Source organism: Lathamus discolor, chromosome 3, assembly GCF_037157495.1.
Source record: "Lathamus discolor isolate bLatDis1 chromosome 3, bLatDis1.hap1, whole genome shotgun sequence".
NCBI classification, from domain to species: Eukaryota; Metazoa; Chordata; class Aves; order Psittaciformes; family Psittacidae; genus Lathamus; species Lathamus discolor.
In genome coordinates this window covers 98,454,958-98,472,575 of record NC_088886.1, presented here as the reverse complement: position 1 = coordinate 98,472,575, position 17,618 = coordinate 98,454,958, and the positions used below count along the sequence as shown (strand labels likewise).

The 17,618-nt window shown below is 38.5% G+C and overlaps 1 protein-coding gene across 4 annotated transcripts in view; it reads right to left on the bottom strand.

Moving 5' to 3' along the window:
* Positions 1-17,103, bottom strand: part of SH2D4B (SH2 domain containing 4B) — a 73,381-nt gene extending 56,278 nt beyond the window's left edge. For 3 of the 4 annotated variants that reach the window (XR_010610759.1, XM_065670774.1, XM_065670776.1), the window contains exons 1-3: positions 14,091-14,274; positions 1,523-1,682; positions 248-395 (exon numbers count right to left, since the gene is read on the bottom strand). Coding sequence is in view for 3 of the 4 variants with exons in the window: in XM_065670774.1 (XP_065526846.1) it covers positions 248-395; positions 1,523-1,682; positions 14,091-14,274 (492 nt within the window). In the remaining variant the exon portion in view is untranslated. Of the gene's footprint in view, positions 1-247; positions 396-1,522; positions 1,683-14,090; positions 14,275-15,414; positions 15,471-16,982 lie in introns of those variants that run through there. The other variant, XM_065670775.1, reaches the window with a different exon arrangement.
* Between the last annotated feature and the right edge of the window lie 515 nt (positions 17,104-17,618).

Genomic DNA, 17,618 nt, shown 5'->3' with positions numbered 1-17,618 from the left:
CAATTCTGTTAATGTCTGAGCTGAATAACCAGTTTGATTGTCCTGACACTTTTGAATGAGATATGTAATTTTTTTGCATAACTCACCCAGCTGTTCCGGTGAACACCATGTAGCTATTTGTACATTCCAGGATGAAAAATTACAACTCTGGGTTTTAAAGTTATTAATAAACATGCACTGAAGGTGACAAGAACTTTGAATCTATATAAAAACCACTATTAAAAATGCTAAATTACTCTATGCAAACCTTCAGTTCCTCCTGAATTTTTTCCTCCTCCAATTTGGCAGCCTTCCGATCTTCTATTTCTATTTTCCATTTCTCTGCCACTATTCTGGCTTTTTCCTGAGCCATAGCATCCCGGAATTTCTTTGTAATTTCAGCTTCCTTTTGTCTCCTTCAGAAAAGGATTTGAAAATAAAATTCATTTAAGACACCAGTTATTTTTTTTAAATTGAGGATATATATTTGCTCACCGGCTGCAACAAATACTTAGCATAAGACTTCATGAAAACATGCAAGGAAAGTATTAAAATATATATAACAAGAGACGCAGAACAAAGCAGATTTGAGGAAACTATCCAGAAAGCAGACATTTTAAATTTTTGATAAATGACTAATTAAAATAGCAACTTCTAAATTAAAGAAGTACTTCTTGGATGTCTTTGAGTCATACCCTGGATTTTTCCTTCCCTGGCTGAAAAACAGGGTTTTTTCTGTCAGTCTATCAAAGCATGATTGGGAATTTATTGTCCTTCAAATATCTATACAAATGTCTGCCAAATTCTTACACTCGGTTTTTAATCAGTACTGACAATGTAAAAGGAATGGAGAGCACAGGTTGCAGCTTTTAATCCCTGCTTAAATATGCAATCACTATAAGCAAGAAGAATCTCACATTAAAAGAACAATATAGAATAATCTGATATTTAAAGCTGTCACTTTTCAGTGTTGCACTACAAAAGGAAGTGCAGGAGGCAGGTGGCCTATTTCCTAACAATATCAAGCACCAAAACACTTCTGAATCTCTCACAAAGCTGGAAGAGGCCCTGCTGGAAATACCAGCATCATAACACTTTATGTAATCAGTTTCTTAACTGATGGGATAAGAATTAATACAAGCAATATGCAAATAAAACCAATTTCAGAAGGGATTTTATGTACCAAATCCCCATTGTGGGCATAGAGATGTGTTATAAAGCAAACATTTCTAATTTAATCATCTCAAAAAAAGGTTGTTTCATTTTTATTTATTTACAAACTGGTCAATGGTTTATGAAAATTCCCTCAAAGAAAAACGGTTGCTTCACTTCTTTTGTAAAGGAAGGTTTTGTTGTTTTTCAGTATTCAATAAAAATAAAACCACATTTTTCATGTGCTGTAAAAAACTTGCCACAATAAGTGAAAACATATGTTCACAAAACATACTTACCAGTTTTACCCACCATTACCTGCTGCCTTTCTACAAGGCTATGTCTCCCAATATGCCAAGTGGACCCTGAATTCAGATTCTTAAATCCTCACCATATTTCTTCTGCCTCCTTCTGTGCTTGTTGCCTGGCTCGCTCAGCTATTAGCTCCTCTGATATCTGTTCATATGGCTTGTCACCTGGGGCTTCTCCCATAACCCAGACCCAGACCTCACCATCCTTCCCACGGAGCCACTGCACATGTTTGCCATTACCTGCAACAGCCACCAAGAACAAATCAAAAATATAAATACTGGCTCAAAATATTGTGTGGGTATAGGAGATGGGAAATCTGCAATTTAGAAACATTAAGCTTGCAATTTACAATTCAGAATAAAACAGAACTTGGATGAAATTTTCATATCTAACCCAATGTATGATGCTAGGGGAAGAAAAAGGGCCTGTCCACTCCAGATCACAATCTAAAAGGACTCACTGTCCCACAAAATTAAGAAATTAGTAGTTCTGAAATGCATTTCCCAGAACTTAGGTATTATAACCCCTTTTTAATAGTTATAAGTACATTTTCTTGCATCACTCAGTAAGAGATGAATGAAGAGAATGAAAAAAAAGAGACAGACAATAACCAGTGATATTGTGTGACTAACAATGCTTCAGGACACAGAGAATGTTGAGTGTTGAGCATAGAGAGAATTCCTTGGAACTCCTGCAAAAAAGTCAGGAATTTCCTGCACCCACTGTATGAAGGAGGAGTTTCAGAAAGCCTGCATACCCAGAGCACACCACTCAGTACTGCAGAGGCTTTTCTGTTCAGGTAGGCGATTGAAAAGGATTAAGTTTCTGGTTCAGTTTTCATAAAAGACGTGGTGCAAAAATCTACAGTTACTGTGCTGACAGTAAAGAGTGGTTTTAAAAACATGAAGAACTGGACAGTCTGCTGTTTTCCTAGATAGTTTCTCTGATATTTCCATACAAGTTAAAAGAAACCTGGTCTTATTTGCATGGCCAGTCTCTGCTTCCTCTCTACACCATCCTCTATTAGCAACAGCTTAGCTATTCTTACCTTCAGCTACCTGTTGTTCTGTAATAAGACAGTATCCATTTAACCAGATTAAGTTTCCCGATGCACAATCAATACAGTGTTTTTGACATCCCAGACTGAAGAGAGAAAACTGCAGGAGGGAATGAAGTGGGGCTGTTGACAGCAGGCAGTGCCAATGCCAACCCACACTTGAAAGTGTTGATGATATGAACCAAAGGCAATGAAAATATCAGATCTCTCAATGAAAGCTAATATTCTATATCAAATTTGAAAATGTGATTTAAAAGAATTCCCAGTGTTGGCCTAATGGTAGTGACTTCAAGGGGGGGAGGGTAGAAATCTAAGCTAATAATATTTTCCTTCAATAACTCTCAAAAGCATTTGCTCTTTTCATAGCCTATCAGGTTATGTCTCAGTTTATAAATGTGAATGTATTCTACTACAGTTACTATTCTGTATGTTTCTGTGTTCCTGTCAGCACAACATTTTCAGTATAACATTTGAACAGTGTCTGCTGAGAACTTATTGGCCATATCAGTATTTGCCTGCAAGGTTTTCACCTACTGCGTTTCATGATAAAGTATCCTGAGAAGTATGAATGGTTTCCCAGGAGTACTGATCTCACATAACCAATGGCAACTTTTGTTTTAAAAGTGGCCCATGCCTTCTTACCTGGGAGGAATTTGAATATCTTAGTTGCTCCTCCTTATTTAGTAGTTTAAATAGAACATTGCAAACAACATGCCTCATGTTAATTTATAACTGGTAGATACCAAATACATCTAGTGTTCTGGGACAACTTCTGCTCATTTATGAGATGGAAAAAGGATAAAAAATAACTTTTTAGGTAAGCAGACAAATTTTATCTTTGCTTCTTTCTAGGTTTTCTTTGCCAAAGGGTTATTAATATGTTTCTCAGAGACACAACTTATCCATTACTACCCAGCCCTATAAAATAAACTGTTGATTTGTAGACACATCTTGAGAAATTATACACTTATTTTAAACACAATGGATCTCTCTTCTAAAGCTATAGACAGTAGATGTATAAACTCTTTTAAAAACATCATGATAACTTATGGTTGGTTCAGCACAAACTACTGTATGCTACACTACAGTATACTACTGTACATGTACCCATAGATCAAGTTCAAATATAATAGCAGTATCAAGCAATCTGGCAATTTGAAGTTTCAGCATTAAACAGACAAATCTCCACGTGTACAATTTTAAAACAATTCAAGTTGAGCACAGAATCACAGAATCACAGAATCCCAAGGGTTGGAAGGGACCTAAAAAGATCATCTAGTCCAACCCCCCTGCAAGAGCAGGGTAACCTACAGTACATCACACAGGAACTTGTCCAGGCGGGCCTTGAATATCTCCAGTGTAGGAGACTCCACAACCCCCCTGGGCAGCCTGTTCCAGTGCTCTGTCACTCTTACAGTAAAGAAGTTCTTCCTGATGTTAACGTGGAACTTCCTATGTTCCAGTTTACACCCATTGCCCCTTGTCCTATCACTGGATATCACTGAAAAAAGCCTAGCTCCATCATCCTGACACCTACCCTTCACATATTTGTAAACATTGATGAGGTCACCCCTCAGTCTCCTCTTTTGCAAGCTAAAGAGACCCAGCTCCCTCAGCCTCTCCTCATAAGGGAGATGTTCCATTCCCTTAATCATCTTTGTGGCTCTGCGCTGGACTCCTTCAAGCAATTCCCTGTCCTTCTTGAACAGAGGGGCCCAGAACTGGACGCAATATTCCAGATGCGGCCTCACCAAGGCTGAGTAGAGGGGGAGGAGAACCTCTCTTGACCTACTAACCACTCCCTTTCTAATGCACCCTAAGATGCCATTTGCCTTCTTGGCCACAAGAGCACATTGCTGGCTCATGGTCATCCTCCTATCCACCAGGACCCCCAGGTCCCTTTCCCCTTCACTACTTTCCAGCAGGTCAACCCCCAACCTGTACTGGTACATGGGGTTGTTCTTCCCCAGATGCAAGACTCTACACTTGCCCTTGTTATATGCCTTTATTCAGGTTTTTCTTTAGAAGGGGAGTTTTTTTCATATCCAACCTATTTTACACTTCAAGAAATGGCTCCCATGCAAATCTTCCCTTAAACCTACACTTTTCATGAAGAAGAGCTTTACTGTACAATCTGATCATAAAACTTGGACGTTTCTTAGAACAGAACAACATTCAGTAATGAGAGTGAAGGAAAATAAATAAACAGCACAAGGAGAAAATCTGGCACTGTAAAAAAAACAATTTCTGCCGTATAAGAAGTCTTTGCAGCCTGAAGAATCAAAATTCATAGTGGGCAGCGTCAACTTTTCTAATCTAATGACTTTGGGCATGGACTTTTAAACTAGAACCAATTGCAAGATCTGGGCTGAAAGTGCAGTAAATTATTTTCCTTAATATTTTTACAGTAAATTTACAGTAAATTATTTTCCTTAATATGTTTAGAAAACAAGCAGAGAATTACCACCACTAAGGTCTGACTCTAACAAAAATAATTCCTGCTTTAAGATGTATCTCAAAGGTCCTGCCTAAGCAAATTTGAAATCTAGGTGAGAAAGAGACATGGGAACCTCACATTTCCTGTGTAGAAGCAGGGATCTGAGCCCAGTCATAAGGCCTGATGCAGAGTCAGGAAATAAAGATCAAATTTCTTGAGCCCCAGTCTTGACCTTGACCACAAAAGTACTTTTCCTGGAGAAACTGTGGCAGGCTGCACATAATTACCATTAGGACATCAAAATTAGTCTGGATTGGAGAGTAGAAATGAAAATGTTCCAAAAACAAACACTACTTTATCAGGAAACTATACTGAATAATTTACCAAGTCTTTTCCATTTCTACTGTTCAGACCAACAATTTATTTGCTGCAGAATTCTAGAAGTTGATTTTTTTTTTCTAAAACAACTCTGTAACACCACAAAGGTGGCAATATTAATTCTTGCATTTCTTTTTACCTGTAGCTTCTCCCTGAATTAGTATTTCCCATGGAGTTCCCCTAAACCTATGTCTACACTGATTTGAGACCAGTAAGTCAGTTTCTGTATATTGCTCCTTACTCCAGACAAATGCAAAATCAGGTATCTCAGATTTGCAGCACAAAGGGATCACAGTGAAAACTTTCTTTGGAAACCTACAGCCTGTACCAACAGTGACAAAAATTTGCACATATAAACACACACAATCAAAAATAAGACCAAATCATGTTTTCTATTTGTTTGTATTTATGCAGTCAGTGAAAAAACAGCAATGAAAGTATAAAACAATGCCCTGGGGAGCCATAGTGAACTCAAGGCTCTTGACTGTAAGAATTACTAGCCTGTACCAGCAGCACTACTAATCTTATACACACACACACAATGCTGGAGTGCACCCTTGAGTTGTGGCATACAGCACCACAGGATGCTCTTGCTCTTTGTGCTACCCTCAGGAAGTCCCTGGTTTAAGCAGGGTATCACTTCTGCCATGGCTGAATGCTGGCAGAAAATACAAACACTGCCAGCCACCTTGGCAAAGAGAGAAAAACAGCATGTGAAGGCACATGGGAGGGGGAATCCTGGCTGCATGCAAAGCTTAGGCTAACTCAGGCTCCAATTCCAATCATCTCAGACTTCTACATTGTGACTAAGGCTTAAAACAAATAATTACACAAAGGAGAGCTGGGTCTTACGATGCCTCTGCTAAACAGGACAGAGGAGTAGAACCACAGACTGGGTTTGGGAGTTTTACAGGGTTTGTTTTTTGGGGCTGTTTCTTGTGGGTTTGGGTTATATCTGGCTTCATTTTCATGCATTCTTCTAATTAAAAGTGCTTTAAAAATAACAGTAATCAGAGAAAATTGAATACTGCTGGAGTCAGCTTCCTTCCTCCAAGTTTGTTTGGCATCGCTTTAATGGGTACAGCATCCACGACAATTCCAACTTGTGATCCATCTCCAGTGTTTACAAGGGAACTACTCCAAGGAGCATTAGAAGCCTGATTTGGTGTCAAGTCTCCCAGCTGTGCTGTCACTTAGCCACAGTCTGCCCAGTTAGTCTGGCAAAATGACAGCACACCAAGTAACCCTGACTGCCTTTCTGTCATAGGGAATATTACAGGCTGTGTCAAGTGTAAATTCAAAAAAATAGAAGATCAATGATTTATAACAGCAGAAATATGGAATATCCTTCAAAGTCTGCTGGAACTTTTTCAAAAGAGTCTGCTATTTCCATGAATAGCCTTGTTTCTCTGAGGTTGGGCTTCTCACCATAGTTTTCCTGCTTGGAGCTACAGATCTCTGCAACAGAAACTGACTCTCCTTCCTTACCTGCTGGAAAGCTTTGTCATCACACAAATATCCTTTGACTCTCTCTGTAGACAATATTCTTTTACTCTCACTGCACCAGAACAAGGCTGCTGAAAATTATTCGGCGTTTGAAACAGGCTACATAAATCATACACTGCTGAAATCAAGCTGATCAGTCTGATCTACTTTTGTCATTAAGAGATAAACCACAGATGGTCGAGTTTGGTTTGTTTGTAGGGATGGGTGCTTTCTTGTTTCTTTTGGAGTTCAGATATATGATATACTTCGGTCTCAGTGCAATGTGTTTTACACGTGATTTTACCCTTGGCTTGCTGAACAAATTATTTTTCTGGCTTCTTTAAAACAGAAGCTTGAATTTTGACAGCCTGCAGGGTAGATAAGGTTCCATTCAGAGTTTCATTAGCTGCAGAACATGTGTTAGAAACACATTGATCAGGATGAAAATGAGAATGTGAGGTTTAGGCTGGTTTTAGTTCCTTGAGCCTGCCCAGTACAAGTTTTTTGTTTGTTTGTTGGTTTTTTTTTTTTTTTTTTATACAAACACACACATATAGTTTCACTTCTTTCTGAGGAGAAAACCTAGGAAGTTACTGTGGATGTTTCGGAGATACTGTTAAAAGGACAGAATGCAACATTAACTGCCATAAATCCATTAGAAAAACCCATATAGAATAACTAGATAGTGATGATGAAAGTAAGGATAATAACATAATCCCACAATAAAATGAAGATCTGCTATAATTAATTCTGTGATCTGCCCCTGCTGATATTGATTGGACCATGAACACCTCTTTTTCAAGAATATGTTAAAAAAAAACAGTGACTTAAATTCTTAAAACAACAAGAAAATAGAGAAAAATTCTGAACTTCTACAGCATCCCCCCAACATTTCAGTTTACAAACCCTCCAATTTTAGCACTGTGTTGTGTGCCTTTTTATTTACAGGAGGATTTGCAGAGGGAGAAAGAAATTCAGCCAATTTATATGAATACATCAATAAGGGCTGCAGGATCTCAGCATTGCTGAAAAATCAGCCTTCATGGCTCTCCAGCTGCTTCCTGATCATATAACAAACTCAATCTTCTGTTTATGGAATTACAGCCTGTTACCATGGAAATAATTATGCTGCAATATACCCCTGCAGGATCAAATAAAGAAAGAGTGACTGAAGAGAGCAAACAGTAAGGGAGGAAACAATTACCCAAGACTATGGTAATTAACAAATGAAGCAAAGATAACTGTATGCAACACCCAAAGGTATGTGGGTTTGCATTAGCACATGTTATGCATGTATGCAAGATCTAGATACAGCTTTGCATATTATAAACCTAAAAAGAAGAAAAAAAAACCAACAACACAAATAAAATACCGTTTTTGCAGTCCCTATCTAGTAAGTGCCAGATATTTTTGTGGCTCCCTGGCCAAGGCATGTTGTAACAAGTAATTTTGTAATTTTCCCACTTTCAACTGGGAGATAACATTCTGAGTTTGTTCATCAAGACATTGTTGAACTCCACGTAAAATCTAAAGGTAGTCTCTTGCCTGTCCGTTTTGATGACCCTTTCGCTGTTTGTAGTATAAACATGCAGGTACACATCAGATCAGTCAAAGGTTGTAAAATCATATACAAGGCTTGGTTTCTCACACAGAGCTATCACAAATCATCCAGGTTTTCCCACTGACAGAGAATAAACAAAGCCCAAGTCTGCACGGCTACTTTAGGATCTCTTGGAAACTCAGAAGGATTACGGTTCTCTGCCACAGAATGAACAAAGACCTGCTTTCTGCACCAGACTCCACTACTTAATACAGTGTGGCACGTTTGCACTGACTCCTTTTATCAGGCACACAGGACCAGAATATCAGGGAGAACTATACCACTACAGGCAGATTTTCTAGCAGCACAGCATTGAAGTGCACTTGAATGTTACTGAACAACCACCATTGTCTGGCTAAATCCACTGCTGACTTAAATCCATTGAACTTTCCCATGTCTTCCAAATCCTGCTATCAAAACCTAGTGTCTTTGTCCTTGAATATTTTAGCCATTTATGCTAGAAACTAGCAAAATCAGCAAGGAAATATTGAATTCGCTGGGGCGAATCCCGTTCTCCCCTTGGCTACAGTACTGCTCTTTTTCCATATCAAGTATTCATGAGCTTGCAGACAGTCACAACCTCATATAATTACCAAAGCACTCGTATGTACAAGAAAGCCCATCTAACACCACTGTGGCCAGACAGGCTGAGGAACACAATGCTGCAGAGTAACACAGGAAAGCTCTCCGTGCCAGTGGCTCAATTAACCCAATAGCCTCTCTCGGAAAGCAGCCGATGCCAGATGCTTCCAACAACAGGAGTGTTGAGGATCGATCCAATGTAATAACGCCCAGGTTGCCAGCAAAATTCTGCTGTCACTTTTCTGCAAAACAGAGAAGTCAGCTGCAGGGCAGGATATAAGAGGAAGAAGCGCAGATTTATGGATCTGAATTCTAGGAAGGCAGAGAAGTCTCTCTGGATTTGTTCCATCTGGTACATATTTAGGTCATATGGTGGCTGGAGGTCTCTCTAGCCCCAGGTTTGGAGAAGTGAAAAGACAGTTTAGAAGCTGCTGTTTAACCGTATCTCAGTACACAGCCACACTGAGCATGAGCTCCGAGCAACTGATTTCTGGCCCCAAGGGATACAGTACTAACAAAGCTGCATCATATCGCAAGCTGCTATACAAGTTGTGAATGTTATATTCAAAAAACTTTTCCAATGACTTCAAATTAGTTGGCTTAGTCCCCTAATAAACATTATTCTAACATTCTCCTGTTACTTTTTCAGTTGTATCTAAATTGGAAACAAAAGACAGAGCTCTACAGAATTCAAGACCACGTTCAGCCAGAAATTTCTCAAATACTCAAGTCTGATGTTTCTGGTTAAACTCATATCCAATCATACAGAGAAAGAGAACGAATACTGCCAGGAACATACCTCTATAAGAGATAAAATCATAGCTAAGCACTACCAGCATGTGGAGAGGCCTTAGTATAAACAAGGAACACATTTCCGAATTCAAAACCAGAAAAAATGTCACTGCTTGTACAGCCTCTCACTGTTCATACACACATCAAAACACACACGCACTCACGGGCCTTCACATGTTAGACTGATGTATTCTCCAACCACCTGCTCGCGATATGTGAAATATTCCCTTTCAAATAACTTCAACTATTCTCTAGTGATTTTCTAGCACAAATGTGATTCAGATGAATAAATTATTTTCTAGCCATGCTGTGATAAGCCTACCTAATTTTCTCCCAGCCACTCTTGTTAAGGACAGGTAAGTAAGAGCGTTTACAAATAGCTCATGTCTGAACTTCATGAGCTGCAGTTCACAATAAATAAATGTCAGAATAAGCAGCAGCAGCCCAGCATTGTCTTCCCTCCCACATGTCTGTCCTTCAGCTACCTAATGCTCAGTTGTTTTTGAGATCTCATTTTGGGTATTCTGACAGGTCTAGATACTGCATCCAAGTCAAAATCCAAATTGGCAGGGTCCTTTGCTTACTCCCAGCTCAACTCTAGTGGTTAAAGGGCTCTTGCCTAATCAAATAGATGTTTCTTTTAAATTGCAAAGCTGCCATTCAGTCAACTTTCAGCAAATCCCAAAGGGATTTTGAAATTTTGAGGAGACTTCCCTGAGTGATTTTAGCACAGTAAGAAAAGGCAAACTGTTTTATTACAATTAAAGTATGTTCCTGAAAGATCTGCCCAGGAGTAATTTGTAAATGAAATGAAGATAGACCTCTAAGAACTCAACTCACTTGTCAAGCTACTTCAGTACAAGCCAGCTGTCATGATTTAGTTAAAGCTACAGACCACTTTTTAAATCTTGAATAAGCACTAAACACTGCAGTTTCCGGAAGACCCAAATGACTCAAATTCTAATAGATTTTTCCTCCCCAGTTCTGTAATTGTAGTTTCTGCAAGACAACACATCTAAACCTTGCACAAGAATCCCATATCCTCAAGTCAATGTAGGAAATCAGAATTTGATTCACAATCATTGCTGTTTTGAAAAATCCACCCTTTTTCCTGTGCTGCTGGATTCACACACACCATTGCAGGTCAGCTTTTGAAGTGATAGAGAATTGTACCCGTTGCAGAATGGGAATCCAGATCAAGCCCAGGCACTTTTTGGAGCATTTTTAGTTAGAGAAGCACTCATTTTCATTAATTCTTTTTGTTCTATCCCATTCTATCCCATCCCAAAGAAGTGGGGTGAAGTTTTCATGCATAGCTATTCAAAGTATGACAAAACTAGAAGGATTTGAAAGGTAGTCCTATAAAGATAATTCTGATTCAATTAGTAAAAAAAAATATTTTATACAAATATTATGTTGTATTCACAAATATATACAACTGTATATTTGTATATATTCTGTCAAATAGAAAATTTCAAAAACTGGGCACAACATGAGGGATTTTAAAGTCTCACCTCTGTTTTCTGCTATATGACAGGCTACAAAGATGTCTATAAAGCCAGAGTAACACTTGGCTTCAACAAAATAGCCCGAACATAAAACCTGTGCCATGCAGTAGAAGGTCAAAACCAAAACCTTGCAGGTGAAACTGCTCAAATCTCTCAGTTTAAAAGGAATAAAGAACATGTAATTGCAGTAGCCTGAAATTTCTGGTAACCATTAATTTTAAATAGGAATAAAAAACTCTATATTCTATGCTGTGTAGCAGTGGCAGAATGCAAAATCATTTATACATCTATGGAAATTGAAAACTAAGCAGCTTGAAGGTCCAAAAAATGTTGATGCCAAAAGTCTTTTAGGGAATAAAAACCCCACATTTAAGAAAAGAAAGGATTACTAAAATCATCTACTCTTACCCTTTGAGTCATATAGGTAAGAATATTGCACAGTAAACCTTCTCTTTTAAACAAAAAACTAGCTCCATTGTGAGACCATTTATGAGCATATTATGGAACTGTAAGCAGAAATCTGTAATCTGCATAGTTAATGACCAGCATGCCTAAAAGATAGAAGTTTTCTTTTGTAACTGGCCCACATCAGTTCATGCAAGCCAAAATACATTTTCAACAGAACCAAATTTCTAACTTGCAAATCTGAATCAAATACTTCTCTACAAAAGATCAGTTCTTTAGCACAGTTATGAAGGAAGTAGAAAGTTTCTAACAGTGGGCAAAAGTCAAAACTAAGCAATACCTTAAATTGGCAATTTAAGAAAGTAAAATGGAAATGGTATATTGTGAAATTTAACTCCAAGTATATTTGTGAATACTTTCATCAGAGCAAATATAATCTATAGGTTAGTCTGCTGTTCTCCTTTTTCTTTATAAATCAGAAAATTAATTACCCAGAAAATGGTCTCCTGTAGTAGGAAGCTGAACCTGTCTAATGTATAATTTATATATGGAAATCTAGGTGTCAATACTGTGAAAAATCATCACATAAATACTTTTACAGTTAGATTTTTCTGCATCTGTGTTCCTCAAAGAATGAGCATAATACAGATTATCTCAAAGATACAATGTTGTTTTAGTATGTGGAGCTGAACTGCATTTTTAATTTCTTCTCAGCTACAAATCAATCAAAATAAACAAAGTTTTTGTGCTGTAGGAGAGAGGTTATTTTGACACCATGCCTCTTAGTAGAGCACCATTCATAGTATGAACACTGACATTAAGAAAATAGAAATTAAACAGAACAAGGTTTTCCAATGTATACCTTGCCATCTGTGAGTGGACATTTTAAACTCCTATTAGGGTTTATCAGGGTGGTCTGAACATTCCCCCTTTATTTTAAGGCTACCATTGCATCTTACTCTAGAGTAATTTCATAAAGGTCAAAACGCTTCAGTGGAGTCTTGGAAACTAGCTTTGCTTTGAGACACATTTAATAATAGCCTTTGATTTAATAAGTATCTCATGGGCACTTTGTAGGGTTCAAGAGCTCTCAACATTTGAAGATGTATGACGACTGAATCCAATAATTTATTTGCACTGAGGTTCTCTAAGCTTTCTACTATGGGTGTGTTAAGATGAGCAATGCTTCAAAGACTTACTGCAGAGCTGCTGGAGTGCTTTCTTAAAATCAGCTGCCCAAAATTATTAGAAATTTTGAATATTCAAGTTTTACTAGACTTAAAGACAGAATAAGATCTTTGGCATTTCATAGCGAAAGGAGTGTTTGACATATCTCTGTGACATTTCCTTGCTGGGTAAGGAATTACTATGCCAACATTTCCAAGATGAAAATGTTTTCTATCCATCTTGAGTCAGACTGAAAATCCTCTGAATGGGGAAAGAGTCAGAAGACACTTGTGAGAAGAGAGCAAGGAAATAGTATTTCCATTGATCAAAAACCATTTGCACCCAAGACCAGACACTTGGGAATGACATCTGGAGAAGTTCTTTTTTGGTGTTTTCTTCCATGATTTTGCTTACTTCCTTTTTAAGTCAACACCCACGTTTTGTGTCTATAGCAGCCTGTGGAATGAGCTCCATATTGCATGAAAACACATTTCTATTTTTTGTTGTTCTTTTATGTGTGTGTGTGTGTGTGTGTGTGTGTGTGTGTGTGTGTGTGTGTGTGTTTCGGTTTAGATTTTTTGGTGGTTTTGGGGGTTTTTTTGTTGGGGTTTTTTTTCCTCTTTTGGTTGTTGTTTTGTTTGCTTGTTTGCTTTTACTTGCTTGCACCATTATCATCCCATTCCCTAGACATAACCTTTTGGAGAGTGTTCACTAGTACAGTTGCAAATTTAGTCTCATATGGTGTGGCTGTTCTGACATCACATCAAATTCACAAACAGCCCTTAATAACAAACTCAAATTTATGAATTTATCTCCTACTCCAGCCACCTGGCTACATTTAATGCCAAGTCAAGAAACCCCAATAGCACAGATAAGATTGCCTTTTGCCTGGCTGAGGGCGTTGGGTGGGGATGGTAGGTGAAGAAAAGTTCCTTAGAACTGGAGGAGAAAAATGGTCATAGTACATCTGTTATCACTAAGACAATAGGAGTACTGACTCCTGACTGAAGGAGGCACTTCAGAACAATTCCACTTGCTCCCAGGCTTAACTACTCCCCTGGAGAAAGAACCAGCCTTGAGGAAACAAGGAGCAGGAATGTGGTGCTTTTGCTGCACCAGACTGTCTTATTGCCTGTAGGGACAGCTGTAATCTCTTCCAGAAGCATGCTACACCATAGCCAGTTGCATGCCCACCATCCCCATCTCTTAAGTACAGAAGGAGGTGACAAATCTTACTCTGGTTGCGCCTCGCCGTCTTTCTCAAGATGGCCTCCTCCATTCGTGCTTTTTCTTCCCTTTCCTTCCAGCGCCTCAGCTGCTCTTCTCTCATTTTGTAGAACAAGATCTGCTTTTGCTCTTCATTCAACTCTGCCAGGAGCTCAGGGTCAATATACATATCACGCAAAATTTGCTGCAGCATGATGACTCAAAAAAAAAAAAAAAAAAAAAAGGCAAAAAAGAGAAACCTGCTTCCAACTGTACACTCACTAGGGTGACAAGACCCCACTGACTGCACTTCAGAAAGCAGCCTGCAGCAATGGAGCTCTCCCACACCTGCCTGCCCAGGCGAGGTTTGATTCTTGCTCTGGCCCTCTTTGTGCAGGCATATTCTGCTCCTCGTCTCTTACAGGGACAGAGTTCTCTGCTTACCGCATCCTCCAAAGGCAGAGACAGGTGTCAAGTGAAAGGAAGGGGGAGTAACAGACAAAGATAAGGAAAGAAAAAATGAAAAGGACAGGAGAGAAGAAAAAAATAAAGTCACTTCAGTGCTCCTGACTGCAGACCAGTGAAAATAAGGGATTCTTGACTGAGTCCATCAGCTGAGCTCCTTTGAGCAGAAGTAAATTCAATGTAGAGAAAGCCTCAGACTTTCAGCTCAAATGCTTCCCTTCAGCAGCAATTCACTCCCAAGGGTATAAGTGCTGCCCAGGGGTTTAAAGTGATGTCATGGTTAAAGGTATCACCTATACCAACAATATCTATGTCACTTTGGGAACTGATCTCTTCCGATAAGAGAGGAGAAACAGGTTGGCATATTATTTCCCAGCCTAGCCTGGTAACTAGTCTAAACAGAGTAGGTCATATTAGAGGTCCTATTTACCTGGTGTTGACAAATATTGTCATGCAAACTAATTAAAACGTCTCTAAAATTAAAAGTAGATGTAACAAAAGCCACAAGAATCTTGTTATCACGTTATAAATAGTAAATAAATATTAATTAAACAAGAATAAGTTCTCAGCACTTCATGCAGACTATGCCAGTCCTGCTGTTAACTCGTTTTCAACTGTGTGACTGGAGAAAGTTACAATGCTGCTATTTGAGCAAATTCTAGCAGTAAAATAATATTATTTTGACACCAGGGTGAACAGCCACTTCATTATGAAAAAGCAAAACACACACACACACACACAAACCCCATAAAGCCAGAAAACCCCAAACCAAAACCACAACACATTAAAACCTGAAGTCATAACAAAACACAGATCACATTTACATTTGCATCCCATTGCTTGATGTTATGCAAGAATACAGAGCAGAAGCAGATCTGTACTCACTCACAAGAAACCTGCTTTATAGATGGGTATCTGTTGAACTCTTTTGTGACTTCCATGATCCTCATATTAAAAAAAAATTAAACTGTTAATGCATCTATTCATGTAACATTCTTTTCAGGTATGCAAAAGACTATAATCTTAATATAGGCAGAAATTACATCAGATCTAAAATTCAAAAGAAGACACTGTATCACCTAGAAGTATGAATCCAAAGGTTATACTTGAGTGATGCCTTCAGCTGAAATAGAATTTCATAACCCATTATGTTTGGGCTTTACATAGTACAGTTCACATGCATGCTATTCTGCAATTCAGCATCTCTCTCATGTACAGATTTTGTCTCCAAAAATAAAATGATTTTTTATTTTTTAAGAAATACAGTTCGGCAAGAAAAAACCTTGGGTAAGAAAGACTTTGTTACTGCTTCTTTCTTCCATTTCACTTGGACAGATATAAAAGGGGAGAGCCTGGGGGGTTGGCCTTTCTTTCTCTGCTTTTATTCAATTATATTAGAGCTGTGGCTTCACATTTTGGCACTAATTGAAAAAGACTCGCCTTTGCAAAGGCTTCAGGGCACGCAGTTTTGCTGTTCTACCCATTTTTCATCTTATTTTATTTTACTTGACTCTACAGAACAGAAATCAAATCCTGATCAGAAATGACCACAGTGCAAAGAACAAACTCTTCATCAAGGATTATGTGCATTTAAATGTAATTAGAAGAATCATTTCTGAACTGCATTTAGCTGCTGAACTAGATCAGGATGGAGATACAAGACAGCATGCAAACAAATTTTCAGGCAACTACCGGTAATGTTCAATGAGTGATCATGCAACAAAAATAGCAAAAGCAAGCAGATGAAATGGATACTTCACAAACCACGCACTGCCTGAAGATTATTCACCAAAAATATTTGAGAATGGTAACCAAATGATCAAGTGGAATTAATCTGTGTGGGACTTTTTTTGTTTGGTTGGTTTTTAAAGGCAGATGTGGTAGTGTTGTCATCTAATCACAGTGATGAATCTGATCAATTTCCTCTGTCATAGCTTTTCTTCTTTGGATCACAACAACCTCAAAATAGAAAACTGTGAACATACAAAGGAGCAGTAAGGAAGGTAAAGAAATACTCCACCCGATATAATCCAATATCCTACATAAGTAGAAAGACACATCTTTCTAATTCTGCCATTAGTTTCTTGACCAAGATACTCTGCCTCAGAATATCTGGTCCTCAAAAATCTCACATGGGTGGCAGGTTTTGCATCAATTCTCTCTCTTTGATTTCACACATGGCTAAGTTTTAAGACTTATGCTTCTTTCTCAAGGTCCTTTCCAACCCTAACTGTTCTATGAGTCTTTATGAGGTAGAAAATCCAAGAGGACCAAAGGGAAGAATTAAGTGTTTTAACTGGCCCCTTCCTTTTCCTTACTAATTAACATTTGATTTGACAACAGTTCAGGAATGGAGTGAATGTAAAGAGAGGCATAACTCAGTTGCAGATTCCCAAAGGTATAGAGATTTAAGTAAATATTAGGCATGCTTGAGAAACCATCCAATGCTCCACTTACCAAAAGAGACTAACAGAGGATGGTGTTCCAGAAATGAAAACTTTGAATATTTTGGTCCAACAGGATATTTGGCCCAAACCAGGCCTAGCTTGCTGGCTTCACCAGGAGCTCACAACACCCAATCCATCCATATGCTGAGCACCTTGCAAGGATCTGAAATAGAATTAGAATAGAATATGAAGAATCTGATAGCAGGTCTACCTTCCATATACCCTTACCAGCCTAGAAGTGCCAGAGAACAATAGTAATTCAGGCAATTACCACCACTCCAGTACCTGAGATCTCTTCTGCATCTCACAGAAATCCTTTCAGAATCACATTTCTCCTCTCTGAAGAAATGCTCCTGAAGAACTATTAGAAAACAATTAAATGATGTCTCTGATACAGACAGAATGACCGCAAACACACACTGCTAGGACTAAAAAACGTGTCTACACAAAATGTAGTCATCTGCCCCATTGTAATAACCGCCATGAGGAAGACAGACTGCAGAAAAAAAATCCCCCACTCATTCTTTTTCCATCCCAGTTTATTTCCAAGCCTCTCCACGTGCTTTCCTACCCACTGTGATGAAGCTTCTCGAGAAGCCAGTTTCCTCAGCTGGTGGTCCAAATGTAAGAGCCTTCCTAACTAGCT